This window comes from Apiospora hydei (assembly GCF_038363865.1).
Source record: "Apiospora hydei strain CBS 114990 chromosome Unknown utg000004l_segment0_segment0, whole genome shotgun sequence".
NCBI lineage: Eukaryota > Fungi > Ascomycota > Sordariomycetes > Amphisphaeriales > Apiosporaceae > Apiospora > Apiospora hydei.
This window is the reverse complement of record NW_027117363.1, coordinates 9,198,927-9,224,800: the sequence shown is the minus strand read 5'-3', so window position 1 is coordinate 9,224,800 and position 25,874 is coordinate 9,198,927. Positions and strand designations below refer to the sequence as shown.

Below are 25,874 nucleotides of genomic sequence, written 5' to 3'. Positions count from 1 at the left end.
CAGCACGTGACATAAGACGCATCAGATCAGGGGAGCAGGGAGGGCTAGGTTCACTGACTGCATGCCTTGCGGGCTTTCGGCTCGGTAGACTCCTCCGACCGCGACTCCTCCGCATGACTGCTCGGCCCGGGATGTACACTGCCCGGAGACATGTTGTTGTTCGTCATCTTGGAGCCGGGACCCGGTGCGCAATGCCGAAGATGATGACAGCGACGGCAGCCTGGGCGTGAGATGTGAAAGGCTGCCCCACGTTGGAGGATAGATAGGTGGCAGGCAGATGTCCGACTCAGCAGAGTTAAGGTATTGACGTAGCACAGTTCGGACGAAGACCCCACTGACGATGGCAATGGGTATTGGATTCCATGTGCTCACAGTAAAGGCCGTTGTATTGAAGGTGTTGACTGAGTGGGATCAGGTCCGAGATTGCTGACCGAAGGCAAATGCAGACTGCATTGTCGCACACATACAGCCTGGGCCAAGAGTCAGGCGAGGAACCCATGAGCGCTTCCCATCCAACTCCGACAGGCGGCGGGCGTGCTTACAGGGGTGCGTGATAGTGGCTGGCGACCTACCCCCTGGGGTAACGGGTGGTGGGGCTGTCGCTATCGGGTCGGTGGAGTCGGTTACCACAATTGTGTGCAGATTATCGTGCGTCTTCCTGGCAAATGCAGTCCGTTTATATTTCGTTTACGTACGAGCCGTGCCAGGATGCTAACCAGCTGCATTGCGAGTCGAGTGGAGGGGGTTCTCGACCATCCGGGAATCATCGGTTAAATTGCCGGGTATGTTCAGCGTATTGGGTGCATACTCGCTAACAGTGAAAGCAACTCCACCTACCCGGTCGGATGCTGAAGAAAATCAGCGAAACACCGGGCATTGCAGAATACCTGCGGATCAGCATAGATGTTTGCTAGCTTTTGCAGATTACTTTTTACAATGTCGGATTCTTTCCATATATCCCATGCAGTCGTTGGGGGCTCATGTATCGTCTTTTTATCTGTTCATTCTTCGGGGTAGTTGGTCGTTGCGCCCTTTGCTTTTCCGTGAAGATCGAACGCTAGACAGCTTATGACACTTCGAGTGTGATGTCGCCCAGCAATGCCAGGTCACCATCAGGCTTGCTTGTCCGGGCGGGACAGATTGCCCGAGAGTTCGACTTTGGTAGCCATGATGCGCGCAAGGTGACTGCGCACTTCGTGGAGCACATGAGTAAGTCGCCGTTGGAACCAGCTTGTTGGAGGGTTCGTTGCTTACTAACGAGCGATTCGATAGGAAATGCATTGGAGCATGAAAACAGCCTCAGCCAAATCCCATCGTACGTAAGGGCGATTCCGACCGGACGGGAAAAGGGTGTCTTTCTGGCGGTCGATCTGGGAGGAACCAATTGCCGAGTTTGCTCCGTAAAATTGCACGGCGATGGCACCTACTCGCTGGTGCAGACGAAATACCCGATCCCTCGCCCGCTCACGGTCAACCCAAGCTACAAGCCGCTCTTCCGGTTCATCGCAGAGAAGATCCGAGATTTCTTGGAGGAGCACCCGGAGGCCGACATACACAATGGGGATCCTGGTGCAGATTTGCCCCATCCGCGGCGGGAAGACTTTCGGAAGTTGGGCTTCACCTTCAGCTTCACCTACGAGCAGCACTCGTTGGCCAAAGGCAGTGTGATGTTCTGGGACAAGGGCTGGGACATACCCGAGGCAATTGGCCGTGATCCCTGCGAAATGCTGCAGGAGGGCTTGGACGAACTCGAGGTTCCCGTCCTCGTGGTCGCCTTGGCCAACGACAGCGTGGGCACTTTGCTCACTCGGGCCTACACATCCTCTCAAGACAGGACCTCGGCCAGGAAAATGACGACCGTAGGGGCCATCTTCGGCACGGGGACCAATGCCGCCTACGTGGAGAGGCTCGAGAACATCAAGAGGCTGCACGGCCGTGCCGATTTCCAGACTCTCCAACCTGACGATTTGATGGTCATCAACACGGAATGGGGCTGCTTCGGCGACGGCCAGGACGGCCTGCTACCGTCAACGGAATACGACGACCTCCTCGATGCGGCTTCGCCCCATCCACGACAAGAGATGACGGAGAAACGGATATCGGGGCTGTACCTGGGAGAGCTGCTGAGGCTGATCGTCGTGCGCTTGGCCGACGAAAAGCTGTTTACCATGACACTAGACCCAGCATCGCCGGTGTTTCGGAAAGACGGGATCGAGAGCTCTCTGTTGTCGGACATTGCGGCTGATGGCAGCGACAACAACTCTCAATCCATTGCGCACATAGCCGGAGCCCTCAGGGCGGACAATGTTTCGGCAGACGATGCCCGTGCAATCCAGGTGATCTCAAAAGCCATTGCGCGCCGGGCCGCCCGTTTAGCAGGAGTGGCGCTTGCTGCCATCATTGTGCAATGCGACCAGCGGCGCGAGTCGCCAACATCAACGGCATCTACTCCTCTGCTGTCGTCGAAGTCGGGCGCAGCAGTGAGGGTCAGCCAGAAGCCGATATTTGGCGGGTCCAAAGTGACTGGAAGCTCAAGCTCAAGTAGAAGCACCTACAGGAGTGGGCTCAGCGCCGTGTGCCGACGCTTCAGGGCGTTCGTTTACGGGGTAGTGCGGAGTTTAGGCCTGGGCTGGCTTCTGAGACCCGCTATGGCCGCTAACAGGAAGCCTGCAGTCGTATCACCAGAGCCAGAACCACCACAACTAAGCCCGTCGTCATCCACGATGACAGAAGACGAAGACAAAGACGGACGTGCTATCGAAGTGGGCGTGGATGGTTCTCTGATCGAGTTCTACCCTAGGTTCGAGCAAGAGATGCGGGAAGCAGTAGAAGACGTGTTGGGACCAGACTACGACGAAAAGCGCCTGCGAATTGGGATGGCCAAGGACGGGTCCGGGGTCGGGGCAGCTCTGGTTGCACTGGCCGCCACCATGCAAAACGAAACAGCTTGATCAGTTTCAACATCGATGGTAAACTCAGAAGTCCAGTCAATTCAATCTGCTAGACTACCGTGCCTATTCCGTGCCTCCTACATCTACCTACTAATACACGTCTATCTCAAAGCCGACTCCAGATACGGGTCTTCATCACAGGTATCTCTGAGATCCCTCATTGTATAGAGCATGGGCCTGTCGTTCCTTGTCCTCCATCCCCTCCCGCAGGATCTTGATCTGCTTCTTGATCTCGACCCATAAGACCAGATCCTCCAACTCGTCCTTGTCGCTGCTGCCTACAACACCGACCCAGTCATCCTCTAGCTCCTGGGTAGTAGTCGCCATGACCCCATCCCCACCGTTAGACAAGGAGGACGGCGCTCGCTTCTCCTTCTTCCCCTTCTGCGCAATCGCCAGCAGCGCCGCCACGAACGCCTCCTGAATGTACGCGAAACTGAACTTGTCCGTGATCCCCGCAATCGCCCCGCACAGCTCATCCGGAAACTCAATCTCCTCATTGTCCTTCAGCTTGCCCTGCCAGAACTTGCAGTAGGCGACGCGCTGCGCCCGGTCCGGGTCCGGGAAGTGGTACTTCCTATCAAAACGCGAGGGCCGCTTCGCGATGCCCGGGTCCAGGCGGTCGAGGTGGTTGGTGCTGCCGACCATGAAGATGCCGTCGTTGTTCTTGAGGCCGTCGACCTCGTTCAGGAAGTAGCTCCGCACGCCGTCGCCGATGAGCGAGTCCAGGTCCTCGAAGACGAGGTAGCAGGGCGCGAATTCGCGGGCTTTGCCGAAGATCTGTTTGATGGAGTATTCGGGGCCTGCGTACTGTTATTCGTGAGAGATCAAGTCAGCGCTGTGTATTTTTCCAAGTGTCGAATTACTTATTAGGAACTGACGCCCACTTACCGAGGCTAGCGACCGCACGTAGAGAGTCGGCACCGGCACGTCCATGTCGTACAACATGTGCATCGTCGCCTTGATCGAAACAGTCTTGCCATTACCAGGCGGACCATGATAGATAATCCCACGCTTCCAGGGAACCTGGAGCTTGGCGTAGGTGTCGCGGCTCTCGAAGAAGCTGACATGGTCATCGATCAGCGCCTGCTTCATGTCGGCATCCAGAATGACCTGGTCCCACGACGCCTTCTGTATGCTCGCGTACAGCTCCCGGTTCTTCCGCCACGCGCCCTGGTCGTACACCCAGATCTCCTCGTGCAGGTCGGAGCCCCATCTTCCCGCCTCGAGCAGCAGCTGCTGCGCCTTCTCCTTGCTCGGCGTCAGGATGTAGTAGTTGCGCACGGTCGGGTACGCCGACACGCCGTCGCGGCCGTCGATCAGGTAGACCAGGAAGTCCTGGCCCCGCCATTTGTACAGGTACTTGCCGAACAAGACCTGCTCGCCGAGGCCGCCGAGGGCCCCGTCGAGGCGGCGCGCGGGCGGCAGGTAGATGTCCCACTGCAGGGATGACGGCAGCTTCTTGTCGCCGCGGCCGGCGTCTTCCTCATCTACCGGCTCGTAGCTGGCGAAGCCGGCGCTGGCGTAGGCTAGGAGCTCGCAGCTGTAGGCGGGGGTGACGACGAGCTCAAGGTTGGGGTAGTTCTCCTTCAGGGATCTGGAGATGAAGGCGTCGGTGTTGACTCGCGGCGCATTGGTGTGCTCGAAGAACTCTTTGGTCGTGCTGTCACCTGGTGAAGGGCGAGCTGCGGGTGGTGGTGCTGCTGCTCTCCTGGGCACCATCGTAGCAATCGCAGCGAAATCAATCAATCGCGAGCGTGGATTCAGGATGGAAATTCTGAATAGAACAATTCCCAGATGTTGAAAGATCGAAACAAAACAAACGGACTCTGTTGCCTAACAGGTCCCCATGTTTTCCCAGTACGCCCAGCCGTCAGCGAGTGCGGGGGTCAGCGAGTGAGTGCTGCGCCACCAATCCTTCCGCCCTGTAGTACCACGAATGGGGCCGCGATCAGCATTGGTCTGGTACGACGTTGGGCGATTGGTTGGCTACTTAACAAGAGACAGCTCATTACATCAATTGATTGGACCTCACACCCAGGTACACAGCAAGATACTATGTGCTACTTACCAGACTGGCAGAACGCAGCGCAAGACTGTGTAACATGAATTCCAGTCCTGATCGGCTGAATCAATCATGTGCCTTCGTTCTGAATTCATTTCCTAGTCATGTAGCCCGATAAAAGCTGAGAGGATATGACGAGCTGATTACTCAGCTTGATGTGCAGCAGGATTTGAACCGCGATGCCTTCCAGCGAGCCGGGGTGGCTGGCATTGATAGATAACCAAATTGTAGACGGCAATTAATAAGGTGAATGCCCAAATGCGTGCCAAATGGGCAGTTCCATTGGCTTACTTGCCCTGACATACATAGCCCGCCTCTGGCCAGAAGTGAAAGTGGGAAAGGCACACAACACACAGCGTGTATGTATCTACATGTACCTACAGAGGGCACACTTCGTGGGAGCTGTTGCCTGGAGGAAATGGGGGAAAACCGAATCAAAAAATATGTTGGTGGCCAAGGGACCTAAGTAGTTGAACACACCTGCCGTTCGAGATGGTGGTAAGACTTCGGAGGACCCTAAGAAAGCACCATTGGGGATGTGAACCACGCACTTAACCACTTGACCACCGTTGACAGAACTGCCTGCTATTTGGGATTATTAGCCTGCCCTCTCCTACCCTACGCAACAACATACAATTGTTGTCCCCCACCTTCCCTTGTTGTTGGACCAGCTGCCACTGGTAGCGACGCGAGATGGAGTAGGCAGCTATAGTACCTACTTTCGGAAGCTTGGCCTCAACTACGTCGCCAGATGAAGAGCAGTAACCATTATTCTGGAAAGCTCCTCCGGCATGTTACTGGATATCAATGATTGAAGTTGGGGAGGTAGTAGGCAAGCAGGTAGCTGTCTGGTTGAGATAAGCTGCGCACCTTCGGTCTGAAGACAGGCAACCCCGTTCTACGTGGCTGTTCGCTTGACGGAAGTGCTCAGTTCTACGGACATGAAGTGCGTATCCAGTAGGTATGTTCTATATCAGTGATTCCGGGCAAGAAGGTAGCTCTACGTAGTGTGTGCACTTGCACCTAGAAGAAGATCTATGTATGCACGCTGCGGTTTCGAGCTTCTGAGCCCGAGCCCTACGTCGTTGCTACCGCGCTTGAAGAAGGACACGGCGCTTCTAGACCATCATCCAACGCAGCACTTGCAGCGAAACTCCCCGATGCCAGCAAAAGCAGAGTCGGACATCGTGATATCTGAGGAAGCAGAAGGCACTCGCCAGCGCCAAATGAACGAGCGGACCAAGTCTGGAAACGTATAAATGCCCGCCTCTCCTCTGCCTTCAACCTGCTTCTTCTCCCAACTCTTCCAAGCTTCATCCACAACACCACAGCTTGATCACCACCATCCATTTCTCATGCTCTTCATCTCTTCTCTTCTCTCTTCTGCCTTCTGTCTTCTGTCTCAACTCTTCCACGCTCTGACATTCCTTTCGTCATGGCTTTCCACGACTTGCCCAAGTCCAACAGCGTCTCACACTCCTCCCCTCACTGTCCCATGCCTCCCCCGGTCCGTGTCACTTGACACAGCACTTACCTCGTCTTCAAACTGTTTACGACAACCATCACGAACCTGCCATGGCTTTGCCGACACACTGTGCCCTCTTCCACTCTTTGCCCACCCCTTCCGAGATCTCAGTCGAGCTGGGTCTGTCCTCATCGTTCCGCCTTTCGACGTGTCTCGACTTTTGGAACAGAATCTCGCTTGATTCGTCATCATCGATCGTTTGTCACGCTGGCACTCGGGCTTCCTGCTGGCTCTTGCGGAGACGCTGTCATCATCTCTTCCCCCAACCGACAGGTGGGTAATGATGATGACAAAAAGTCCCATGGTACGACTGTCTGATTCCTTGATGATAAAATGGAGGCTCCAATGCGGCTCCAGTCTGAACTCACACGGGTGGTCAGCGAGTAGGGCGCTGACCCCCACAAGTGTTGATTCTAGGGCCCCCGATTCTCGACGGTCTCAGCTCTCATCATCGACCTTTGAAGAGACTTTTACATTTCTCCATACAGGTGGGTGATGATGGCAAATAACGAGTTTTACATCCTGAGCTGTGATGAAGTCTTCAAATTCTGAGCCCACTGGGGTGGTCAGCGAGTAGGGCGCTGACCCCCACAAGTTTTGATCTCTAGGAGCCTCAGTCCGAACCTTTGCGACGCATCGATTGACGAGCGACGACACTTGGCCTTGGTTGGCATTGGTGGTTGGTTCTGTTCATCATCGGCTTGGCTATCAGTGTTTCGATATTGGGACAGGCAAGGTGGTTTCACTGTGGTGTTGCGATGATTAGTTCGGGGGAATGGATGTTGTTGCTGTTCGTATATGTAGTTGAAGACGCAATGGGAATGAAGTTGACAAACCTTTGCTGTCCCGGCCACTTCGTGATGAATGACAAAACTCTCGGTCCCTCATCGGAGCGCTCTGTGATGCAGCTCCTCCCAATGTTACGACTTATCTGATGCAACCAACGACTTTGGTGATTGAAGAGGAACTGAAATTTCCGAAAAGGCCACGTACGGAAGAATTGAACAGATTTGATGTCAAGCTTGTTCGAGGAGGACTGATGGGTGTGGGGTTGGAACCATGGGTTGATCGAAGGTTGATGGCGGTCTTGCGCTGGTTTTTAGGTCACTGCAGCGGGACCAGGCAGCACTTGTGGCACATGCACTCGGTGCTTTAGGCAAGGTACAATGGGGACTGTCCACTGAGCAGCTTGAGCTTGGCTTCAAAGATGCAGACATTGAGTTGATTGGGCTTGGTAGCAAACGGCGACCCTTGATCCAATTCCCAGCATGTAGAATTTCCCGATATGTTCATATTCTAATGTGCATTGGATGGCTGAAGTTGCTTTCGGCAGGCCCCCTATTGAGAGAGAGTCGATAAATTGAGAAGCATCAGGGAGGTACTTGAGCTACCAAGCTCCAGCAGGGTACTCACCTTCACCACCCACATCTTGGGTGATCTGCTTTTACGTGCGCCATGGCCAGTGTCATGAGCTATCTTCCAAACTTGAATGATAGTAATAGAGCGGCCATATCAACATCTTGACAACTGAAGAAGAGGAATCAGGGAAGTTCAGTGTTTATGGTTGATTGCTTGTAGACACGGGGGAGTCAGAAGATATTTATGGACTTGGACTATGGACTTGGACTTGGAGATAAAAGCTGAAAAGGATTGAATTGATACTCTAGAAATAAATGAGACAAAGACCATCTCTCTCTCATCCACCACTCTTTCTATTAACCCCCTCCCCTCTCGCGATTCCCGATGCAGTAGCGTCTCTTTCTATGTATATCCAGTAAGAGCCCTGTAAATATGCAATCCCCCATTAAACTTCCCTTCAAATGCCAGACAAAGGAAAAATGATTGAGAAACTCAGGTACAGGAACATTGCTGCGAAGCTCTTTTGTATCCTCCTCTAGTACTCTGTACAATCAGAAAGCCACCAAATCAGGATGGAAGGGGCAGCGATAGGGGTTGGATGGTTGTCATGCTCCGAAGCGCAGACAGAAGCTGAATCGATCCGTTGGCTGTTACTGTTGTTGCTGTGCTTCAGAGAAAGCCCCTGTCGCTGCCCGCCACCCTTTTTCAATCAAAGACCAAAGACGACTGTTGTTGTTTAGACACCATGAAGGAGTGAATGGATGTCAACGGGCGCTTAGAGCGACAGGGTAGGCACGGCGACGTTGCCGGCGGAGATGGTGGACAGGTTGAAGCCCGAGACGGTGATGGCCGTGGGCAGGGTGACGGTCTGGCCGGCGACGGTGATGGCCTGGCCGGCGGTGAAGGTCTGGCCGGAAACCATGGCGAACATGGCGGCGAAGGCGGCGATCATGTTGAAGCTCTGCATTTTGAAGGTGGTGGAGTGGGTTCCGAAGAACGATGTAGTAGTGATTGTTGGTAGTGGTGAGTAGAGTAAAGACTCTGGAAGTTGTTGTTGTTGGTGTTGGTGGTGGTGGTGAGTGAAGATGGGAGTGTTGTAGTAGTTGTTGTTGAGAGTGTTTAAGATGTTGTAGAAGGCTGAAGATGCTGATGATGATGAGGAGAAGAAGCTGTTCTCTATCCGGGAAACGGCCGTATACTTATACAGAATTGCCTCGCACCGAATCGTAGAGGCTGGCGCAACACATCGCCGCAAGTAACCGTGAGGATGCTCGGTCCGCACGTGAAGTTGCGAAGAGGCGGTTGCTGTCCACGCCTGGTGGTTACGCACCATCGTAATCCTGACAAATCTAGAACAGGCCAAAGAAGGATGGAAGGAATGTCCGTCCAGCTTACGCGCACTACTGTCACGGATCTCCCGTTCGCGCTAGGCGGATAAGCTTACTGACATTAGGTGTTCTTCTCCCAGCAACGGCGCTCAGGGGCTAGCTCGTCTTGAGCTAGTGGTGCGTTTGTCGGCCCTCCGGGACACTAGCGCCAAGCATCGTGGCGTGCCAACCACTTGGCCCCTTTTTCCACTTGGAATTTCGAAACTGCGCACGTACAGTCCACAGACGCCGCCTGCACAAACAATAACCACCCTCTCATATTCCTAGGGTCTGCCCTGGCGGTTGCTCATACCATTTGGAGTCCAAGGCGGCCAAAACAAAATATACTCTATGGGATTTTGCGAATCCGCATATCCGAAGGCTAGGTCCTTACGCATTGTGGTCAGGCATGCTTTGGAGGTCGACCTTGAGCCCAGTGCCGAACTCATTACCACCACCACCCCACTAACATCATCCCCCTCGGCCCTTCTCGAGTGAAGGTTCACAGGTCTACTTACTCATCTCCAAGATTCAATATCCAAAATAGCAACAGGAAGCTTCTGTCTCCTAACCCAGATTCTATTTCAGGGTGACTTTTTCATCATCGTTATCCATCTCCAGCTTTTCCCAACCGTTCGCCCCGTAATTGTAGCCATTGTCGGTCGAACCTTGCCCACGAAGGCTTCATTTGAGCCACGCTTCATCGACGATTCTTCCAATCCTCGAGGATCCTTTGACAGTAACCGACCTTTGGGAAACTCGTAAGAGCTTCGCCTCTGATATTATGAGCAGGGGAGGCCGAACATCACGCGCAATTCCTTTCAATTATGAAATAGTGTGTTAACAGATCCACAGGTTCCGAAATCTGAGAAAACTCGAAAGTCATGGATTTAGGGGACCCGAAATGTCTCAAGGTCCATTATATTGAAGGGGAACCTGCATCAAAACCATATAAACCACAGGCGATCATCTTTTCTTTCCCTCGTATACAACTTCACACTTTTCTCCCAAATTACTGCTTCTCCCTCAACCTCGCCGCCGCCGGCGCAAAATCCCTCAAAAACGTCCACCTCGCCCTGTCGGCCCACCCCTTAGCCTTCCACCCATTCGCCCTCGCGGGAAACGTCTCCACCACCCCGTGCAGCGTCGCGTCGTGCGCGAACACGAAGAACACGTTCGCCATCGCGTCCGGCACCTGCGCCTCCCGGATCGACCGCATCGCGACCCCGATGTCCTCGCTGAACTCGCCCGGGTCCACAAACGGCTCGTCGCGCGCCCGGCGGCCGCGGCTCGTGTTCAGCGCGCCGAAGAGCGCGGTGCCCGGACACGCACCTAGCGAGGTGGGGACGGGGTAGTGCGCCTCGGTCAGGGGGTCCGGCAGGGGCTGGTGCGGCGAGGGCCGCAGCTCGCCGCCGTGGTGGCAGAGATCGCCGCCCATCAGGATGAAGGTGTCGTCCTCTCCGTCTGTGGCGGCCTTGGTGGTACGCGCGAGGGCGGAGAGGTGGCCCTGCGTGTGGCCGGGCGTGTCGAGCAGGTAGAAAGACCCGTCGCCGAAGAAGTCGTGGGCGCGGAAGCCGCCGATCTGCAGGTTGGCGGAGGCGGGGCCGGGCTCGAAGTTGATTTCGCGGAGGGTCCGGTCACTGAGTATTGCGAAGGCGTGAGTCAGTTGCGGTGGCTCTTTAGGATTCACCACCTAGCTGTGGTCCATTAAGTACTTACGCGAAGTACGCCTCCGTTACTGGCGAGTCTGGGTTCGCGGGGTAACCTGGGCAGTAAGCCGTGGTGAAGCCCTGGCCGACCACGATCTCGGTCGACTTGGGGAACGTGTTGGGGTTCCCGATGTGGTCCAAATGTTGATGACTGGGAGGGAATACAAGTAAGCCCTAGCTTTCGCTAACTGTTCATTGTATCCGGGGAGGAGTCTCCGTGCCGAGTCTGCTGGCTGCGGAGGATCCTCCCGCAAAAGCCAAGCCCCCCATCCCACCGAGATGACTTACCTCCAAATAATACTGCCGACCCCCGCCGGCTCGACGCCGTGCTCCTCCAGAATCTGCGACACGTCCTTCTCGACCTTGAAGGTGGACCGCAGGCCCGACTCGTCGAGCATCTTGTTGTACACGGGCGCGTAGGTGTCCGTGTCGGTCGGCGCGCCGAGGTCATAGACGGCCTTGCGGCCCGACGCGCTCTCGACCAAGAAACACCAGGTCGTACAGGTCTCGATGGTGTCGAAGCCCGCGACGGGGTTCTTGAACATCATCGACGACGGCATGCCGCTGAGCCGCATCGTGGAGTCGATGATGGACACCTTGGCGGTGGCGCCGGGCGGGATGTTCCATTTTGCGCCGGCCATGGTAAGTGACTATTCAGGAGCTGCCGTTTCTTGGTGGATTTAACGGTGTCAACGAATGAGTATCAACAAGCCTGGATGTATATGACTGAAACTATATGGAAACATATGGAAAGTAGGGAAAATTTATGTTCATCCGCGAGTGATGATGTATTTCTAATCCGGCTGTGCCGTTCGGAGGATCTTGGATCTTGGATCTCTGTTGGTGATTGGAGGCCGCGGGGCATTGTGGGGGGATTCGCCCGCACTTCAGGGGTTGGATTTGTCAGTCACCGCAACAGCTGCGGGCACAATCAAGAATTCAGGGGTGCGCCCCCTTTGCGCCAAGGCTATTAACGGACATATGCGGCCTTAACGGATCTGGAATACGTCATGGTTGTCAATTTCAACTCTTGATGAACTGCTGGCTCCGAATGATGCCAAGTTGCGAAAAGAGGCACGTTTAAGTATTTCGCACTCACCCCTGTCGCTGTTGTTACATATACGGATGCAGCCCTCAACCCCATTTTCACGGTCCGGAATCAAGAGATTTCAAAACTTTCTTGTAATATAATTACGATGTTAGATCAAGATTTCTAAGCGACCCAACTCACGTCAAGTCCGGCGTCCCCGGAAAGTACGTCCCCTTGGGCAGCGACTCGAGCGCGTCCCGGTCGATCCCCTGCAAGTCCGGGTACCCCGCCACGTTCATCATGATGTCGAGCTCGGCCAGCAGGCTCTTCATGACGTGCCGGACCCCCTCCTCGCCGCCCGCGCTGAGGCCCCAGACCCAGAGGCGGCCGACGAAGACGAACCGGGCGCCCAGGGCCAGCGCCTTGAAGACGTCCGCAGCGCCGCGGATGCCCGAGTCGTACATGATCTGTGGTTTTCAGTCAGTTCGCGGGTCGGAGTAGCGGGAAAAGTAATACGGCCACTTACGTAGGTCTTATCCCCGACCGCGTCAACGATCTTCTCCAAGGCGTCCAGGCTGGCAATCGCCCCATCCACCTGGCGCCCCGCATGGTTCGACACAATAACCCCATCCACCCCGACCTCGACCGCCTTCCTCGCGTCCGCCACGCTCTGGATCCCCTTGATGATGAACGGCTTCCCGCCCGAAACGTCCTTCCACTGCTTCATCAGCCCCGGGATCTTGTCCCACGTATGCGAGCGCCCGTGCCAGATGTGCTTGTCGATCCACTCGGCGCCCGCCCGCTTCGGCTCCTTGACCGGATCGATCCCCGCCTCCCGCAGCCGCGCCCGGAACGCCGGGTCCTGCAGCGCCAGGTCGCCCGCCCCATGCTCGTGGTAGAAGGCGTAGTTGCCCATCGCGGCGTCGTCGTGGCGCCAGCCCAGCTGCCACGTGTCCGTCGTCAGGATGCAGGCCGTGTAGCCCGACCGGTGGGCCCGCGTCAGCATCGACGTCGACACTTTGTCGTCGGGGCTCCAGTACAGCTGGAAGAAGCGCGCGCCGCCGTTGCCGTTCTGCTGTTCGTCACCTCCGAACCCGTTGGCCGCCGCCGTGTCCTCGATGCTGCAGCTGCCGGCCGAGGAGAGGCAGTACAGCAGGTTCAGCTCCTTGGCGACCTTGGCGGGCGACAGCTCGCCCGTCGGGTGGTAGATCCGGTTGATGCCGATGGGCGCGAAACCGATGGGCGCCGCGACTCGGTGGCCGAAGATGGTCGTCGCGGTGTCGCGGCGGCTCGTGTCGACGAGCTGGCGCGGGATGACCTGGTGGCGATAGAAGGCCAGGCGGTTGGCGTAGTGCGTCCACGACTGGCCGGCGTTGCACGAGGAGTAGAGCCTGCGGAGAAGAGCAACGAAAAGGTCAGGATATCAGAACATCAACCGGAACAGCCCCGAGCTTCATAGTCCCTTGCTACGCGCGCGCATGGGGGCTGGAACAAACGTACCACCCGCCTTTGCTGAGGCGTTCCTCGGCCAGTTTCTTCAGCTTGTCCGGGTCTGTTGCGAGGCGTTAGCTGACCGACTCATCTGGGCCGGAGTACGGCCGTTGGGCATCCGGCACGAACCTGTGTTCAGCGGCGCGTGCTTCTCATCGTTGGGTGCCCAGAAGAGCTCCCTCTGCATCAGGCTCCATTGGGGCGTGCTTCGGATCTCGATGTTGGGGTTGTTTGGGTCGCTCATACTGACGATGTGGTAATAACTGCTGATGTGACTGTGCTAAAAAAACATCCGGGGGTTCACGGGAGCCAAGGCGGAGAGACAGCATGGATAGTTGTATCAAATTTCTCGGCAATGGACCGGGTTCGAAACCGGCTAGCCATAAACTCCGAGAGCTGTCCATGACGCCCATGATAAGCTTTCGGCAGTCACGGATGAGCGGGTGGTGGTGGTTCGCTACATATGACATCAAGACCCTTTTTGTCACTGATCGCGGCGGCTGATTGGCTAGGCCGTTGCAACGAGCCCGCAAGGTATTTGGCGGGGCAGGCTATGACATGACCGCCCGTAGGAATAAGCGGGTACTGGTACTAACTTGGAAACTCCGCATTGATGTCTTGCGACTCCCACGGGGACTGGATGGAGGTAGATATTTCATGCGCCTAGACCATTACATCCCGGCATCGGGTAACCGCGGAGGCCTGGCGAGAAGGTTTGCTTCAGAGTGGACCAGATTGAAGAGCCGGTCCGGGGGGCGGCATAACCGGGAAGCTTGATGTGCCACATCCACCTCTCCGGAGTCGGGGTTCGGATTCCCGTCGTAGGTTCGGTTGAGCATCCTCGGGTCTAGCGATTAGGTTGTCGCTCGGAATCTTCGGCGACTTTCAGGAATCGCGCGGTTTCCCCGGGTTCGAGCAGTTGAAGTTGTTATCTGTAGGCTGCTAGATTCGGGGTCCAGGACGACGCGGTTCCAAAGTCTGTGCTCGCAAAGTAGACAACTACGTTTAGCGAAATAAATGGATGCGTTTACATCAAATAGTGACCCTAGTTTCTATTGCATTTGTCATGTCGATGATTAGGCAGATGTGCCCCCTAGATTTCCGGAGGTGTGAGGGGGCGGCTCGCGGTATCGCCAAGAAGGTTCAGGAGCTTGACCATAGTGGACTTCAAAGCTCAAGACTACTGACCCTTGAGCGCAATCGATATACAAACAATAAAAGTCCGTTCTTCTTTTCGTGGCAAATAGTATGGCAAATGGAAACTTGTTGCTGCTCATGGACTGTATCAGTATCATGATGTTGAAACTGCTGTGTCGTAACACTTCACATTTGCAGCCCTTGAGCAGCCTACGCAGCGGAGAGACATAGTGTCCGGGTGGCCCCAAGGCCAGGATGGTTCTTGTACGGAGTCAGGATGGAGCATCGGTATGTGATGTTTTGGTAGCGGCGTGTAGTCCCGAGTTGGTGTGTGGACGAGATGAAGGTTATCCTTCACCACCCTCGAAAAGACAAGTAGCTCGTAGGCCCCCTTGACCATGGTGGCACTTTTGCCAGTCGATTAGAAAAGGTATAATCATATCATTATGAATTCACTCAACCAATCCAAGAGGGCTTGGTTAGTCGGTACTATTAGAATCAGATTTGCAGTCACGTATTTGTTTGAGACGCTCCCTGTGATCCTACCAAAGCGGTGAGTGTAATTAGGAGATATAAATAGTAGCATTGATTCGCATCCATAACTCCGATGTGTTTATTTGTTCATTCTAGACTCGTACGATAGTTGTGAAACCTCAAGTCATCCTTGAATGTTTTACTATGTTCGCCCTCCCTTGTTATACCGTCCCTTGCCGCACCCTCCCTCGTGCCAGCCAGCCCTAATTACCTGAGGTAAGGGGCCTGATCCGGGTTAGCAACAGCATCTAAACAGCAATTCCATATCATGTGTTTCTTGTTGATGATGTTTAACCCCGTTCATCTCCGTTAGGTGGTACAGAACACCGTGAACAAAATGAGACCGAATATGACCCGTATATTCGACGTGGTACTGCAGAGTAAAACTGATCAGGCAAGGAGGCCGATATTTAATCCGTAACCTCACATGATGCCACCCAATATCATGTGCGCAGATTCGGACCAGCCCCCTCTGGTCAGCCTGCAGGGACCGGGGGCAGGTAGGGTTCGTCACCGTTACGTTACGTCTGGAGAGAAGTGCTGCATCAAGCTGGCCAACCGAACAAACCGAAAAGAAGCTTGCAGATCATTGCAGAAAGAGAACGAGGGCGCATGAACGGAACCCGGCGGGATGGTTCACTGAGACGGCGATCCACTGCAGGATCCAGAGGGTTGGGTCTACTGTAGGTGGTGAGGAGGCTACAGACCTGACAGGAACTGCCATTCACATCACAGCCAGCGGACCGACTCGGCCATCTTTGCATGTCGCCAATGCATGCAGTCTCGTCACGGCACACGTATGGAACAGCTACCAGCAAGGTTTTTTTCATGGCATACGAAAACGTCTGGCAAATGTCGATCCACAGGGCAAACAAACATGTGCCACGGCACCAATCCCGGCGCCCGTCCGCTTGCAGCTGTGATAGATGTGGTGGCATGGGACGTCCCCTCATCGCCCACAGTCCCGGAGCGCTCATCGTTCGTCATTGACGGGCAACCCAGACAGAGGGCGGCTTGTGAGCACCACGACGTCCCACATCCGTCCAGCATAGCAAAGCGGCAAGCACTTCATAGGATTGCCCAAAGGCGGTTTCATGTCTCCAAATCTACCCTCCCCTTGCATTCCAACTTTCCCGTGCAGCGGCTTTTGTCCTGTCCTGGCCCAATCGCCCCTCGGACTTCACTCGCAACTTATCCCAGCCGCCCAGACGTAGCCTTCGTGAGACCAGGTCGTCGGAGTCCTTTGTATGCCTCCCCCTACGACCTAGACGGATTTGTCTTCTCGGGCTTCGCGGCATATAAGAAAAGGACAGAACGGAAAAGAACCGCAAACAATATATAACAGGCAGCATTCCGCATCCTTCCATGAGACTTCGTCGCCGAGATCGGCACGTTATGTGTCCATCTCCAGCAGCGATGGCCGGCCATTGGATATGCATGCCGATCCACGCCCCTTATGGACTGGGTTTGATTACGATGGCCTCCCAGGTGGTCGGTCTATGTAGTATACATGGAAACCATGAAGTCCCCCTACCGGGCTTCGATAGAACCGTCTTTCGCCATTTGGGCCGTCGACCAGCGGGGTGGCCCGCTGCCACGATGAATGAATAAGCCTGAAGTCCCACCCCCATGGAGAGACGCGTGGATCGCTCGTGTGCTGCTGCTGCTGCTGCTGCTAATATCGACGGGGAGGGGTACATAGTTTTCCTGTACCAAGGACGTTTAGTCAATGGGCGCGATAAGCGAGAGAGTGTGAGAGATACCCAGTCGATTCATTAGCTAGGGAGGCACTAGTGGTTGTTACTCAGGAGGAGCGGGCTTAGCTAAGCGTTGGTAGGTAAATGAGTAGTTCAACGGGGCTAGTAAGTAAATGCGGATGGTTCCCTTATTCAGGTGGAGGGGGCAACGCGGAACCAGTGCCCAAGGCCATGCATGCCGGCCCAAACATGGCCTACATATACATATATCTGCGGTTGATCAACTCACTAGGTTACACACTTGTAGTACCTGGGTAAAGGCGGCTCGGCTTGCTGCGTAGAATGTCTAAGTAATACACATTTAATGATTGATGGCTCCTCTATTACCAAGTCTCCTCAGCTTAGCAACATTGGTATCAAAGTAATAATGAACGAGAAGAAAATGGAGAAGAAAAAGAAAACGAGGAGTTACATATGGCATGGTGAAATGGTTGCTGCTGCTGTTGCTGGCAGGTCCCCACGTAACTTCGCAGCAGGAGTCGTTGACATCGCGGGCGCATCAAAACGAACCTAATAACTTGTGACTCCCTGCATGATAATGCCAGCTTGCAAGTTAGTCGACCCATTGGCGGCTGAAGCAGTAGCATCGTACTAGCCCGAACACTCTCGTCTGCAATGCAACAAAAGGCTTGCTTCGGAACTAGCTTCATGGTGCGTTGTTCGAGTCCATGCATATTGCATGCATGTGGCGTGCTTCGGCACCGCTATCGAGAGACTGCCCGGTCTCCATGAGCCGGTAGGTTGTTTCAGGCCGAGAAGCGTGCCGTAGCCGTCAGTATCTTATGTAGTTAGTCAGTACCACAGGGAATCCAGTCCTCGATCCAGTAGGTCCAGAAGGGAGGCCGATTGGGAGTTGCCCCTGCGTGTGCCGCTCATGCAGGAAGGACATGAATACCTATTTAAGCGAGTACGAAGCCATGCGTGCAAGGGGGAAAACAACAACAAAATGGCAAGTTAATCAGTCGACTTGGGCTGAACAAACAGCACCGGCGACCTAGTAGGCAATCTAAAAGGAATGCCAGGTACCTGGAATTCGGCCGTCTCGTATTGCCATGTGTCAGAATTGGGACATTGGAAGGTTTCATCGAACTCGCTTGGTGAGCGGGCCGGCCCGGGGTGGAAGGGGCAGCATATAGGCCTGTGCAGCTGCATGCTTTCGGGGTCGGCGATCAATGGATTGTGTGCGGGTGCCTCGCCTATCTCGAGTCTCTCATTTCTCCGAAACCATCGTAGTCGAGCTGATACTGGATATGTATGTAGTAGCAGTTGACTCGCGCTGCGCCAATACGAGGAATGTGGCGTCTGGCTTTGGAGTTGGTGACATGCAAGCTGCGGGCTCACAGTGGGAGGGTAGGACGGTGCTCCGTTACTGGCGATCCCCATTGACCGAATAGAGAAATAGGGCACTTGAGGGCCATGTCAAGCCACGACGTTTTGGTCGATAACCGAGGCTTCCCGCCTGCAGCACTAATGGGTAGGTGGTGCAGCCCCCTCGTCCCCTTTCAGGTCGCTGTACTGTATGTATGGGTGGATGGGTGGACAGCGCCTTTGCACGCTTGCACGTTGCCTGATCCGCTGCCCGCAGACTACCGGTTCCCGCGCCGCGCGCGCTGAAATAGTGCCAGCCCGGTATCCCGGATTTGCTCAAGGTTGGCTCGACTCCACCACCCGTGGCAGAAAAGGGAAAATAATTCCGGAGCGACGCGGCACATGATATGATGCTCCTCTCGCTCCCCCTGCGGTGAGCACGCAATTGCCAATTACAGGCCCCGCAAGGGTGTAAGCAAGCAGACTGGAAGGGGAAGCGGTCTGACAGGGGGCATACATGTAGCGATTGACTGCTGCTGTATCCGTATGCTGGGTACAGGTATGTAGGTAGCATTGATGCAGATCTGCATGTGTGCATCTCTTTGAACGTGGCATAGGTCCTGTCTCGCTTGAGCCTCGCTTGAGCCTGGCCTAAGTGCTTACTACGAACAAAACGTTGCTCTCATTAGCACTTGCCGTGTTATTCCCGCTGGCGTCGCAGATCCGAAGCAGAATAGTTGCGAGCTAGTCAAACTTACCGGATCGATGGGTGTGTCGTTTCCACTTGCGCATCCAGCCAATCGCCCCAGTGACGGGAACGCAACGCAACTGGAGCGGACAGCGGACAGTGGACAGTGGGCAGCGGACAATGGGCAGTGGACAGTGGTCAATCAATCAAATCGACTTGGTGTTGGCAGTTGGGGCTTTCAATTGAGTTGGGTACTGGTACCTTGCAGAAGCAGAGCCTTCTGTTAGCAAACCCAAAACAGCGCCGGGAGGAGTTGAAGTGGAAGCAAGGCGGGCTTTCTGTGTGCATTTGATTCGCTGTGGCCGTCTTAGCTCCATCTGCCCGCATCAGAAGTCCCAGCGATCCTTTGCAAGAGGGAGAGAGAAAACGAGGCGACAACGAGTTCTTCTCCAAACAGGCGCGCTGCAAGGGACGGAACGAGCTCGGGATCGGCGCAAATGAATGGAAACATGGAATGAAGTTTTGAGATAACGATTACCAGGCCATCGTACGATTAGGTAGTTGCGACGGCACACGAAAATAGAAGGAAGGAAGGAAGGGTGTCCCTTGCGCAAGTCGCCCATCAACAGCCCTCGACAGGCTAGACAGGCCTCGCAACCTCGAGTCCCCTAAATGAGTGTTACGTCATCTCTTTTTTTCCTTCTTCGCTCCTTCTGCCGCGCCTGCTTAATGCTCCTTCAATCGATCGCCGACCCCACTTTCCTCCTTCCCCTCCACTTCTTCAGGTATTTTGTTCTAGATGGGCCCAGTCTGCCACTCGATACAGCACATGGCACAATCCCATTCCGAGCGACGCATGGTTGACTTGGAACGTTAACGACGGAGTGCCCATACGCCGCAACAAACTCGACGGCGGCTAATCAAGTCGCCGTCGCTGCCGACTATTTAGGTACCTAAGGCAGGTAGATTGGTGTCTACTATTGCAAGCGGCTGAGAAGAACTCCAAATGATATGGGCGATGTCTGTCTACTACTAGGTGCATGCTACCCAGCTTGCTAATGTTATGTAGCATTATCGCCCGCTGCTAACTTGCAAAACTCAGGTGCTTACCACATGGATGATGCATCGACTTAAAGCTTAGCTGCATGTCAAAGGATCCGGCCCACTCACGTGCGATTTATTGCCATCACAGAACCCATCGTACCAGAAACACCTCCAAGCCAACCCCGACCTTCAACTCCAAGGCCCCCTGGCCAGTAGCTGGCGACTTCACCACACCTCATGACCGGCTCCGAACCGGCTCGGCCTCCCCTGACAGCCTGCCTCTTCCAAACTCCTCACTGGCTGGCACACACAGGCCGTGCCTCGACTTGTCCTGATCCAAGGCCCGCCTCCGGGCCAGTGGGATTTCCGCCTGGTCGAGGGCAAGAGTTTAGTCAAAACCTTGCAACGTCTGATCTGGCAACATGCCAACCAACGAAGTCGCTGTCGGACTCCAATGGACAAACCTCTTCCATCCAATCACGGGCAGCCCCCATTTGCTGGGCACTAGCTGCTACAAGTTTCCCCAAGTCCCTCGCAGGTCGGAATAGCCCATCCTTCCGCTAAGTTGTAACTCACTCCAGTCTCCAGAGCTCTGGTCTCTGGAGCTCCCGCTCCCTCAGCGTGCCCTTGGAATCCTCTCACTTGCTGTCGACGAGCGTTTTGAGAGCGCGCCGGCCGGTCCACATGTCCCGCTAACGGCCTCGAGGCCCCGTATTACTCGGAACACGCCTTGCCCGTTCAGGCCGTATTAGTGATCCGTGATACAGCTAGTCAGGAGGAACCAGCAAGGGTCCCCCTGGCTCACTGTCAAATTTCCTAATGTAACCTTCCGGCATCAGCTACTGGGAGCTGATGGCCATAACGCCAGAATCTTACCAGAATGGCCCTCTGATCTCCGACCAAAGGCGTGGCCTACCTAGTCTACCCAGCTCCCTTTTCCCCATTTCCACACGTTTCTGCTCTTCAGTCTCGCCGTCCACAGTCCCACATTGTTCCCTCGAGACGCCCACTGTACTTGTACGTCAGCCGATCGTTCGTACATCAAGTACTCGTACACACTCCATTCACAGGGGAAAGGCAACTGCCCTGGCCAATGGGACAGGGGGTTCCTCGCCAGCTTCGGTGCATTCCAGTCGAGCGGTGCGGCGCGGTGCGCAATTCAATTCGTTTCTCTACTCTTTCTCGCAAGCCTAGCTCTTCCTTGGCAAGCAGGCGGATCATCCTGACCCGGAGTTGTGATGCGACGTGTGCTGGGCTGACTCTAGCTGTGGGGGTTATGGAGTCGTTTGTCCAAAATGGGTGACCTTTTGCCTCTTTTCGTCCATGCGCCTGGTCTTGAATGCTTCGCTCGAAAAACCCTGGGTCTCCCAACTCCCGGTCGATATATATGAACCCTTCCCACCAGCCAACCCAGCTTCTGCAACCGTGCATTCAATACCAGAAGTGCATTCAATACCAGAAGTGCATTCAATACCAGAAGTGCATTCAATACCAGAAGTGCATTCAATACCAGAAGTGCATTCAAAAACAGTAGTCCAGCTATGCGTACTACAAACCTCGGACCTCCACCAGCTACAGCTACTCACGCTTCCTGACCAACTTCAACTTTTTGCCACAAACCGAAACGAAACAACTGACAACAGCGGCCATGATGCTAGTATCGCTCATCGGAGAGGTCCTCTCCTGGAGCTCTGGGCGGTCCAAGATACTGTCGGAGACGACCCTCCCCCGCCTGCAGCCAGATCTCTGCCGTCGTGGTACATGGCCGTTGCGCCTACGCGATTCAAGCCCGTATGCCATCCTCGGGTTGACGAGATCATCAAGGAGGTCGATACCTACTTTTTGGAGAACTGGCCCTTCCCCAACAGCAAGTCGCGCAAGAAGTTCTTGGGTGCCGACTTCACCCGCAACATGTGCTACAACTACCCCGAGGCGCTGGATGACCGGATTGGCGTCGCATGTCGCCTAATTACCTTGCTGTTCTTGGTCGATGGTAAGTCACGCTACTCCGCCGCCGTTCCTCGACTACACGAACGCGCCACCGCTAGCACGAAACCCCGATTGGGAACCCCAAGCAACTTGGAGCGCAAAGACACTAACTCCTTCCAGACCTTCTCGACCATATGTCTCTGGAGAGCGGCCGGGCGTACAATGCGAACATGATGGCCCTCATGAAGGGGGACAAGCAGCCGGACCGTACTGTCGCGGTGGAATGGATGTCTTACGATATCTGGGCGGAGATGCGGGCGCTCGATGCCAGCCTATCTAGCGAGGTCATTGGGCCCATGGCCGATTTCATGGCGGCGCAGACGGAGACCACGCGACTGACGAAGATGAACATGGGCGAGTACCTCGAATGGCGAGGTCGAGATGTTGGCGCATCGTAAGTACACGAGCATCACGGGCCTCCCGCCTTTTTCGGCTATGGTGTATTGAAGCTGACCGGGACAACAACAACTACAGACTGGTTACGGCACTGGGCCGATTCTCGATGGGGCTCGCCATGTCGGCGGAAGACCTGAGCCTCGTAGAGCCGCTGGACCGCATCTGGTTCCGACACGTTTCCGTCATCAACGACGTGTGGAGCTACGACAAGGAGGTGCGGCAGTCGAAGGAGTCCGGGGAGGAAGGCGCGGTGCTCTGCTCGAGCGTGGCCATCCTGTGCGAGGAGACGCAGGTGTCGGTCGAGGCCTCCAAGCGGACGCTCACCTACCTCTGCCGCGAGTGGGGAGGGCCTGCACCAGGCGCTGGAGCAGGAGATCCTGGCGGAGAAGGACACGCCGGCGATCCGGCAGTACATCCGCGGGCTGGAGCACCAGATGAGCGGCAACGAGGTCTGGAGCACGTTCACGCTACGATACGCGCCGCCGAGTCAACAGAACGCCGTTAAATAAGTACTTAAAAGAGCGACACCGACCAAAGCCCCGGAGAGAGAGGCCCCCCGAGACGGCCAGCCACATGCAATTGCGAGACCTCATCAGTGTCTGGTCCCTCGCGACCGCCACCGATCATACGATTTTCAGCACAAGATACCCCCCACCTACACCAGGTTCATTTGTTTGTTGCCGAGCGTTTTCTTCATTTACAGGTGTTCTTTCGGGATTTCATAGATCAATTGATTCTATTGCCAATAAATCCTTATCGTTGAAGAAAGAGTGCACGCGGCAGTCGTTCGCCTCCTGTTGAGCCGATGTCCGAGAAAAGAGGCCGAAGGGAAACAAGCAGGGAGAAAAAAAGGGACAGGGGATCCGAGGATTCAATTGGGCACATCAATTTGATAATTGTCGCACGGCTTGGTTTTCTACCCTTTTTTTTGTCCCCCTTCGTCTTGCTCAATCTGGCGATTTACCCGTGTCTTCCCTGCATGCAGTCAGAACTTTAAGATGAATATGCCACCATGACCTGCAAGTAATCTCGGCCGACGAAAATCCTCCGATGGCATGGCGCAACCTCGTGGTGTGCGAGTAATCCCCGATTGGAGCGAAAACAGACAGTAGAAGAAAATATCGAAAAAAAGGAAAAGAAAAAAAGCAATTAAAAAAACCGCAACGGTCGCAACGTGGGAAACAAGCTAAACACGCAACCCTGGACCTGGACCTGAACCTGGGACTGGGACTGGGACCTGGGACCTAATCCCCGGGTCGCTTCACTGGGCGCAGCCGGCGGGACAGACAGACACGCGCATCCATCATCCACGTACCAGGGATTTTCTTTTTGGGCGGAATTTGATGGTGGACGGAAATAAGGTGACATTTCCACATGACTCGCTCGGCTTGGTCAACATGTGTCATGAATTATTTCATGTTGTAATGGATTTGAATTGAACTGATTGACCTTGCTTGACAGTGTGCCCTGCCAAATACCCACGGCCACGGCTTTGTTCTCTTTCTTTTCTTCCCCTGTCGTTTTTTGCTTGCTTGCTTGCAGCTGCTTGCGACGCGCCGATGGCTTTCGTCGTTGTGGGCGGGCGGTTGATTGGGTGGTTGAGAGGCCGTGCGAGATGCTGATCAACTGTAGCTGCAGGTGGGTGATTTTACTTATGCATTCGATTTTTTTCTCTTCTAGTCTGACTGAGCAAAGCTGCGAGAGGTACTGAAAAGTGAATATATCGCAACCATTGGGAAGTCCATTCGAATTCCAATCAATCGATCGATACCTGACTCAGATTGCCCAGACTTGCTTTTCCGCCCGTAGTCGTAGGCATGTATCCGCAAACGCGGCGCGGAGAGATCCTACGCAGATTGGCGATTGATAGGCGACAAGGGGATGATAATAATACTAACGGCAAATGGGTTTTCGGATCCGACCGACTGTGCCTCCCCGATGATCGTCTCTCGCATCACATCACATCAAATATGTGCCGTAATGGATGGATGTACTGCAGATCCGATATTCCCCGGGGGACGTTGGTTGGGAGGCAAGGAGGGGAGGGTAGGGGTTTTGCGGCACAGCAACTCAACTCAACTGACAGGCTTGCGGCACAGCAACTCTGACAGCAGCCCGTTTGCGGCACAGCACTGCCATGCCAGCCGGATTGGCGGGCGGGGCCGGGGGCAGGTACTGTACTGTAGGTGGTTTTTCTCCCGTTTTCGGTAGGTTTGATTGAGCAGGGCGGGCGGCTTGTGCCGTAATTGCGACATGCAATGCCGCTGTATGTACAGTACAGTACCAGCTGTCCGACCTCTGGACGCTTTTGAGGGCTCCGGGCGATTGCGACGTTAGCTAATTGCCTGTATCCTGCATTTCCTTTCTTGTAGGTTGAAAGGGTAGGGGCACTTGATACCGGGTGGGTGGTTACTGGTTGATTGGGGGGCTAGGTTTAGTTGTAATTAGTGCTCTTCATGGGGGACTTACAGCCACCTCCCTCCCTCCCTGTCGCAATTTGTTTCAGCGGTGGTGCATGTGCGGCAATTTGCAAAGGGCAGCTCGCACACGGCTCACCAATGATTGATTGTTTTGGTGCTTCGCCTCGCTATGTCGCCGGCTGGGTTTACGGTATGGACGTGTCGTTTCTTTTTCTTTTTTCCCTTTTTTCTTTTTTTTCGAGATGGGGCAGGTGGGTGGGTAGGTATGTTTTCTTTTCCGGCTCTCGGGGGAATCGCTTCGGTTATCGTCTACTAAACCAACATCTTCTTGCTTTTCGTCCGTACGCTGCGCCGCATAACAATTGCACGATGATGTTTACATGCATGTATTTACAGTCTCTCGCTGCTGTGTGTACGGTAATAGGAATAACAATAAATACCTTCACTATTAACATACACCGCTCACACACTTCTTGTTAGTCTTTAGGGTCCGTAGATAATGTTTCTGTCTGCGCCCGGAGCAATAAGTAGGTGGTAGCCGGAGGATCTTCGAGACGCGCCCAGGCAACCGGAGCAATATCCCGCGCCGTCGCGAGCAGGCAAGATCCTGGCGGCGGCGGGCAGGGGGCGTGGGCTGGATATCCAGGCCTCTCGGAGGCGGCCGGGCGGGGGATACAAGACGAAGATAACGGTTAACGCCGATGGTGCTACTAGTTGCCGTTGTGCCTCCACTGGAGATTGATGTAACGTTGCTTGCGAAAAGATATCGGTCATTCTAGGTGGCTGGCAGCGAAGCTGGAGAAGTCGTGCATTGGTATGCCCCTGCAGTTCGAGCTATGCCAAGGAGTTCTGGCAGGGCTTGGTGTTTCTCTTCTCCTTTTTCGGGCAAGGTATAACTATTTCCGACAGTCTGGTTGCAGCCAGCCAGATCTATCGCAACAGACCATGTCCCTGTATTCTCTCTTCGCCCAGCTCACAAGCTTTTCCAGATTCGCATCATTATCGTCACCGAGTGGCTCTTGGGGACCCTAGACCATGTATTTGCGAAAGCAGCTGGCGTTGAAGAACTGGCACAAATGGGGAGGAAAAGCTTCTGATGACGCT

General features: G+C 54.8%; 6 protein-coding genes across 6 annotated transcripts; 2 read left to right on the top strand and 4 right to left on the bottom strand.

The window, feature by feature from the left end:
* Window positions 1–1,085: 1,085 nt before the first annotated feature.
* On the top strand, window positions 1,086–2,951 carry PG997_005356 (hexokinase; the record flags this gene model as incomplete). The annotated part of the gene is made up of 2 exons (XM_066809671.1): window positions 1,086–1,209; window positions 1,273–2,951. The coding sequence occupies 2 exons, from the start codon at window positions 1,086–1,088 to the stop codon at window positions 2,949–2,951; spliced, it is 1,803 nt and encodes a 600-aa protein (XP_066673289.1).
* Window positions 2,952–3,086: 135 nt separating this feature from the next.
* On the bottom strand, window positions 3,087–4,673 carry PG997_005355 (ATPase; the record flags this gene model as incomplete). Its single annotated transcript, XM_066809670.1, has 2 exons — window positions 3,087–3,761; window positions 3,843–4,673. The coding sequence occupies 2 exons, from the start codon at window positions 4,671–4,673 to the stop codon at window positions 3,087–3,089; spliced, it is 1,506 nt and encodes a 501-aa protein (XP_066673288.1).
* Window positions 4,674–8,675: 4,002 nt separating this feature from the next.
* Window positions 8,676–9,233, bottom strand: PG997_005354 (uncharacterized protein; the record flags this gene model as incomplete). The annotated part of the gene is made up of 1 exon (XM_066809669.1): window positions 8,676–9,233. The coding sequence occupies one exon, from the start codon at window positions 9,231–9,233 to the stop codon at window positions 8,676–8,678; it is 558 nt and encodes a 185-aa protein (XP_066673287.1).
* A 1,046-nt stretch (window positions 9,234–10,279) lies between these two features.
* PG997_005353 (uncharacterized protein) lies at window positions 10,280–11,617 on the bottom strand (the record flags this gene model as incomplete). The annotated part of the gene is made up of 3 exons (XM_066809668.1): window positions 10,280–10,907; window positions 10,987–11,127; window positions 11,265–11,617. 3 exons carry the CDS (start codon window positions 11,615–11,617, stop codon window positions 10,280–10,282), a joined length of 1,122 nt encoding a protein of 373 aa, XP_066673286.1.
* A 586-nt stretch (window positions 11,618–12,203) lies between these two features.
* Window positions 12,204–13,741, bottom strand: PG997_005352 (uncharacterized protein; the record flags this gene model as incomplete). The annotated part of the gene is made up of 4 exons (XM_066809667.1): window positions 12,204–12,473; window positions 12,533–13,397; window positions 13,507–13,558; window positions 13,627–13,741. The coding sequence occupies 4 exons, from the start codon at window positions 13,739–13,741 to the stop codon at window positions 12,204–12,206; spliced, it is 1,302 nt and encodes a 433-aa protein (XP_066673285.1).
* Window positions 13,742–21,726: 7,985 nt separating this feature from the next.
* PG997_005351 (Aristolochene synthase) lies at window positions 21,727–22,859 on the top strand (the record flags this gene model as incomplete). Its single annotated transcript, XM_066809666.1, has 4 exons — window positions 21,727–21,958; window positions 22,075–22,348; window positions 22,429–22,644; window positions 22,691–22,859. The coding sequence occupies 4 exons, from the start codon at window positions 21,727–21,729 to the stop codon at window positions 22,857–22,859; spliced, it is 891 nt and encodes a 296-aa protein (XP_066673284.1).
* Window positions 22,860–25,874: the final 3,015 nt, after the last annotated feature.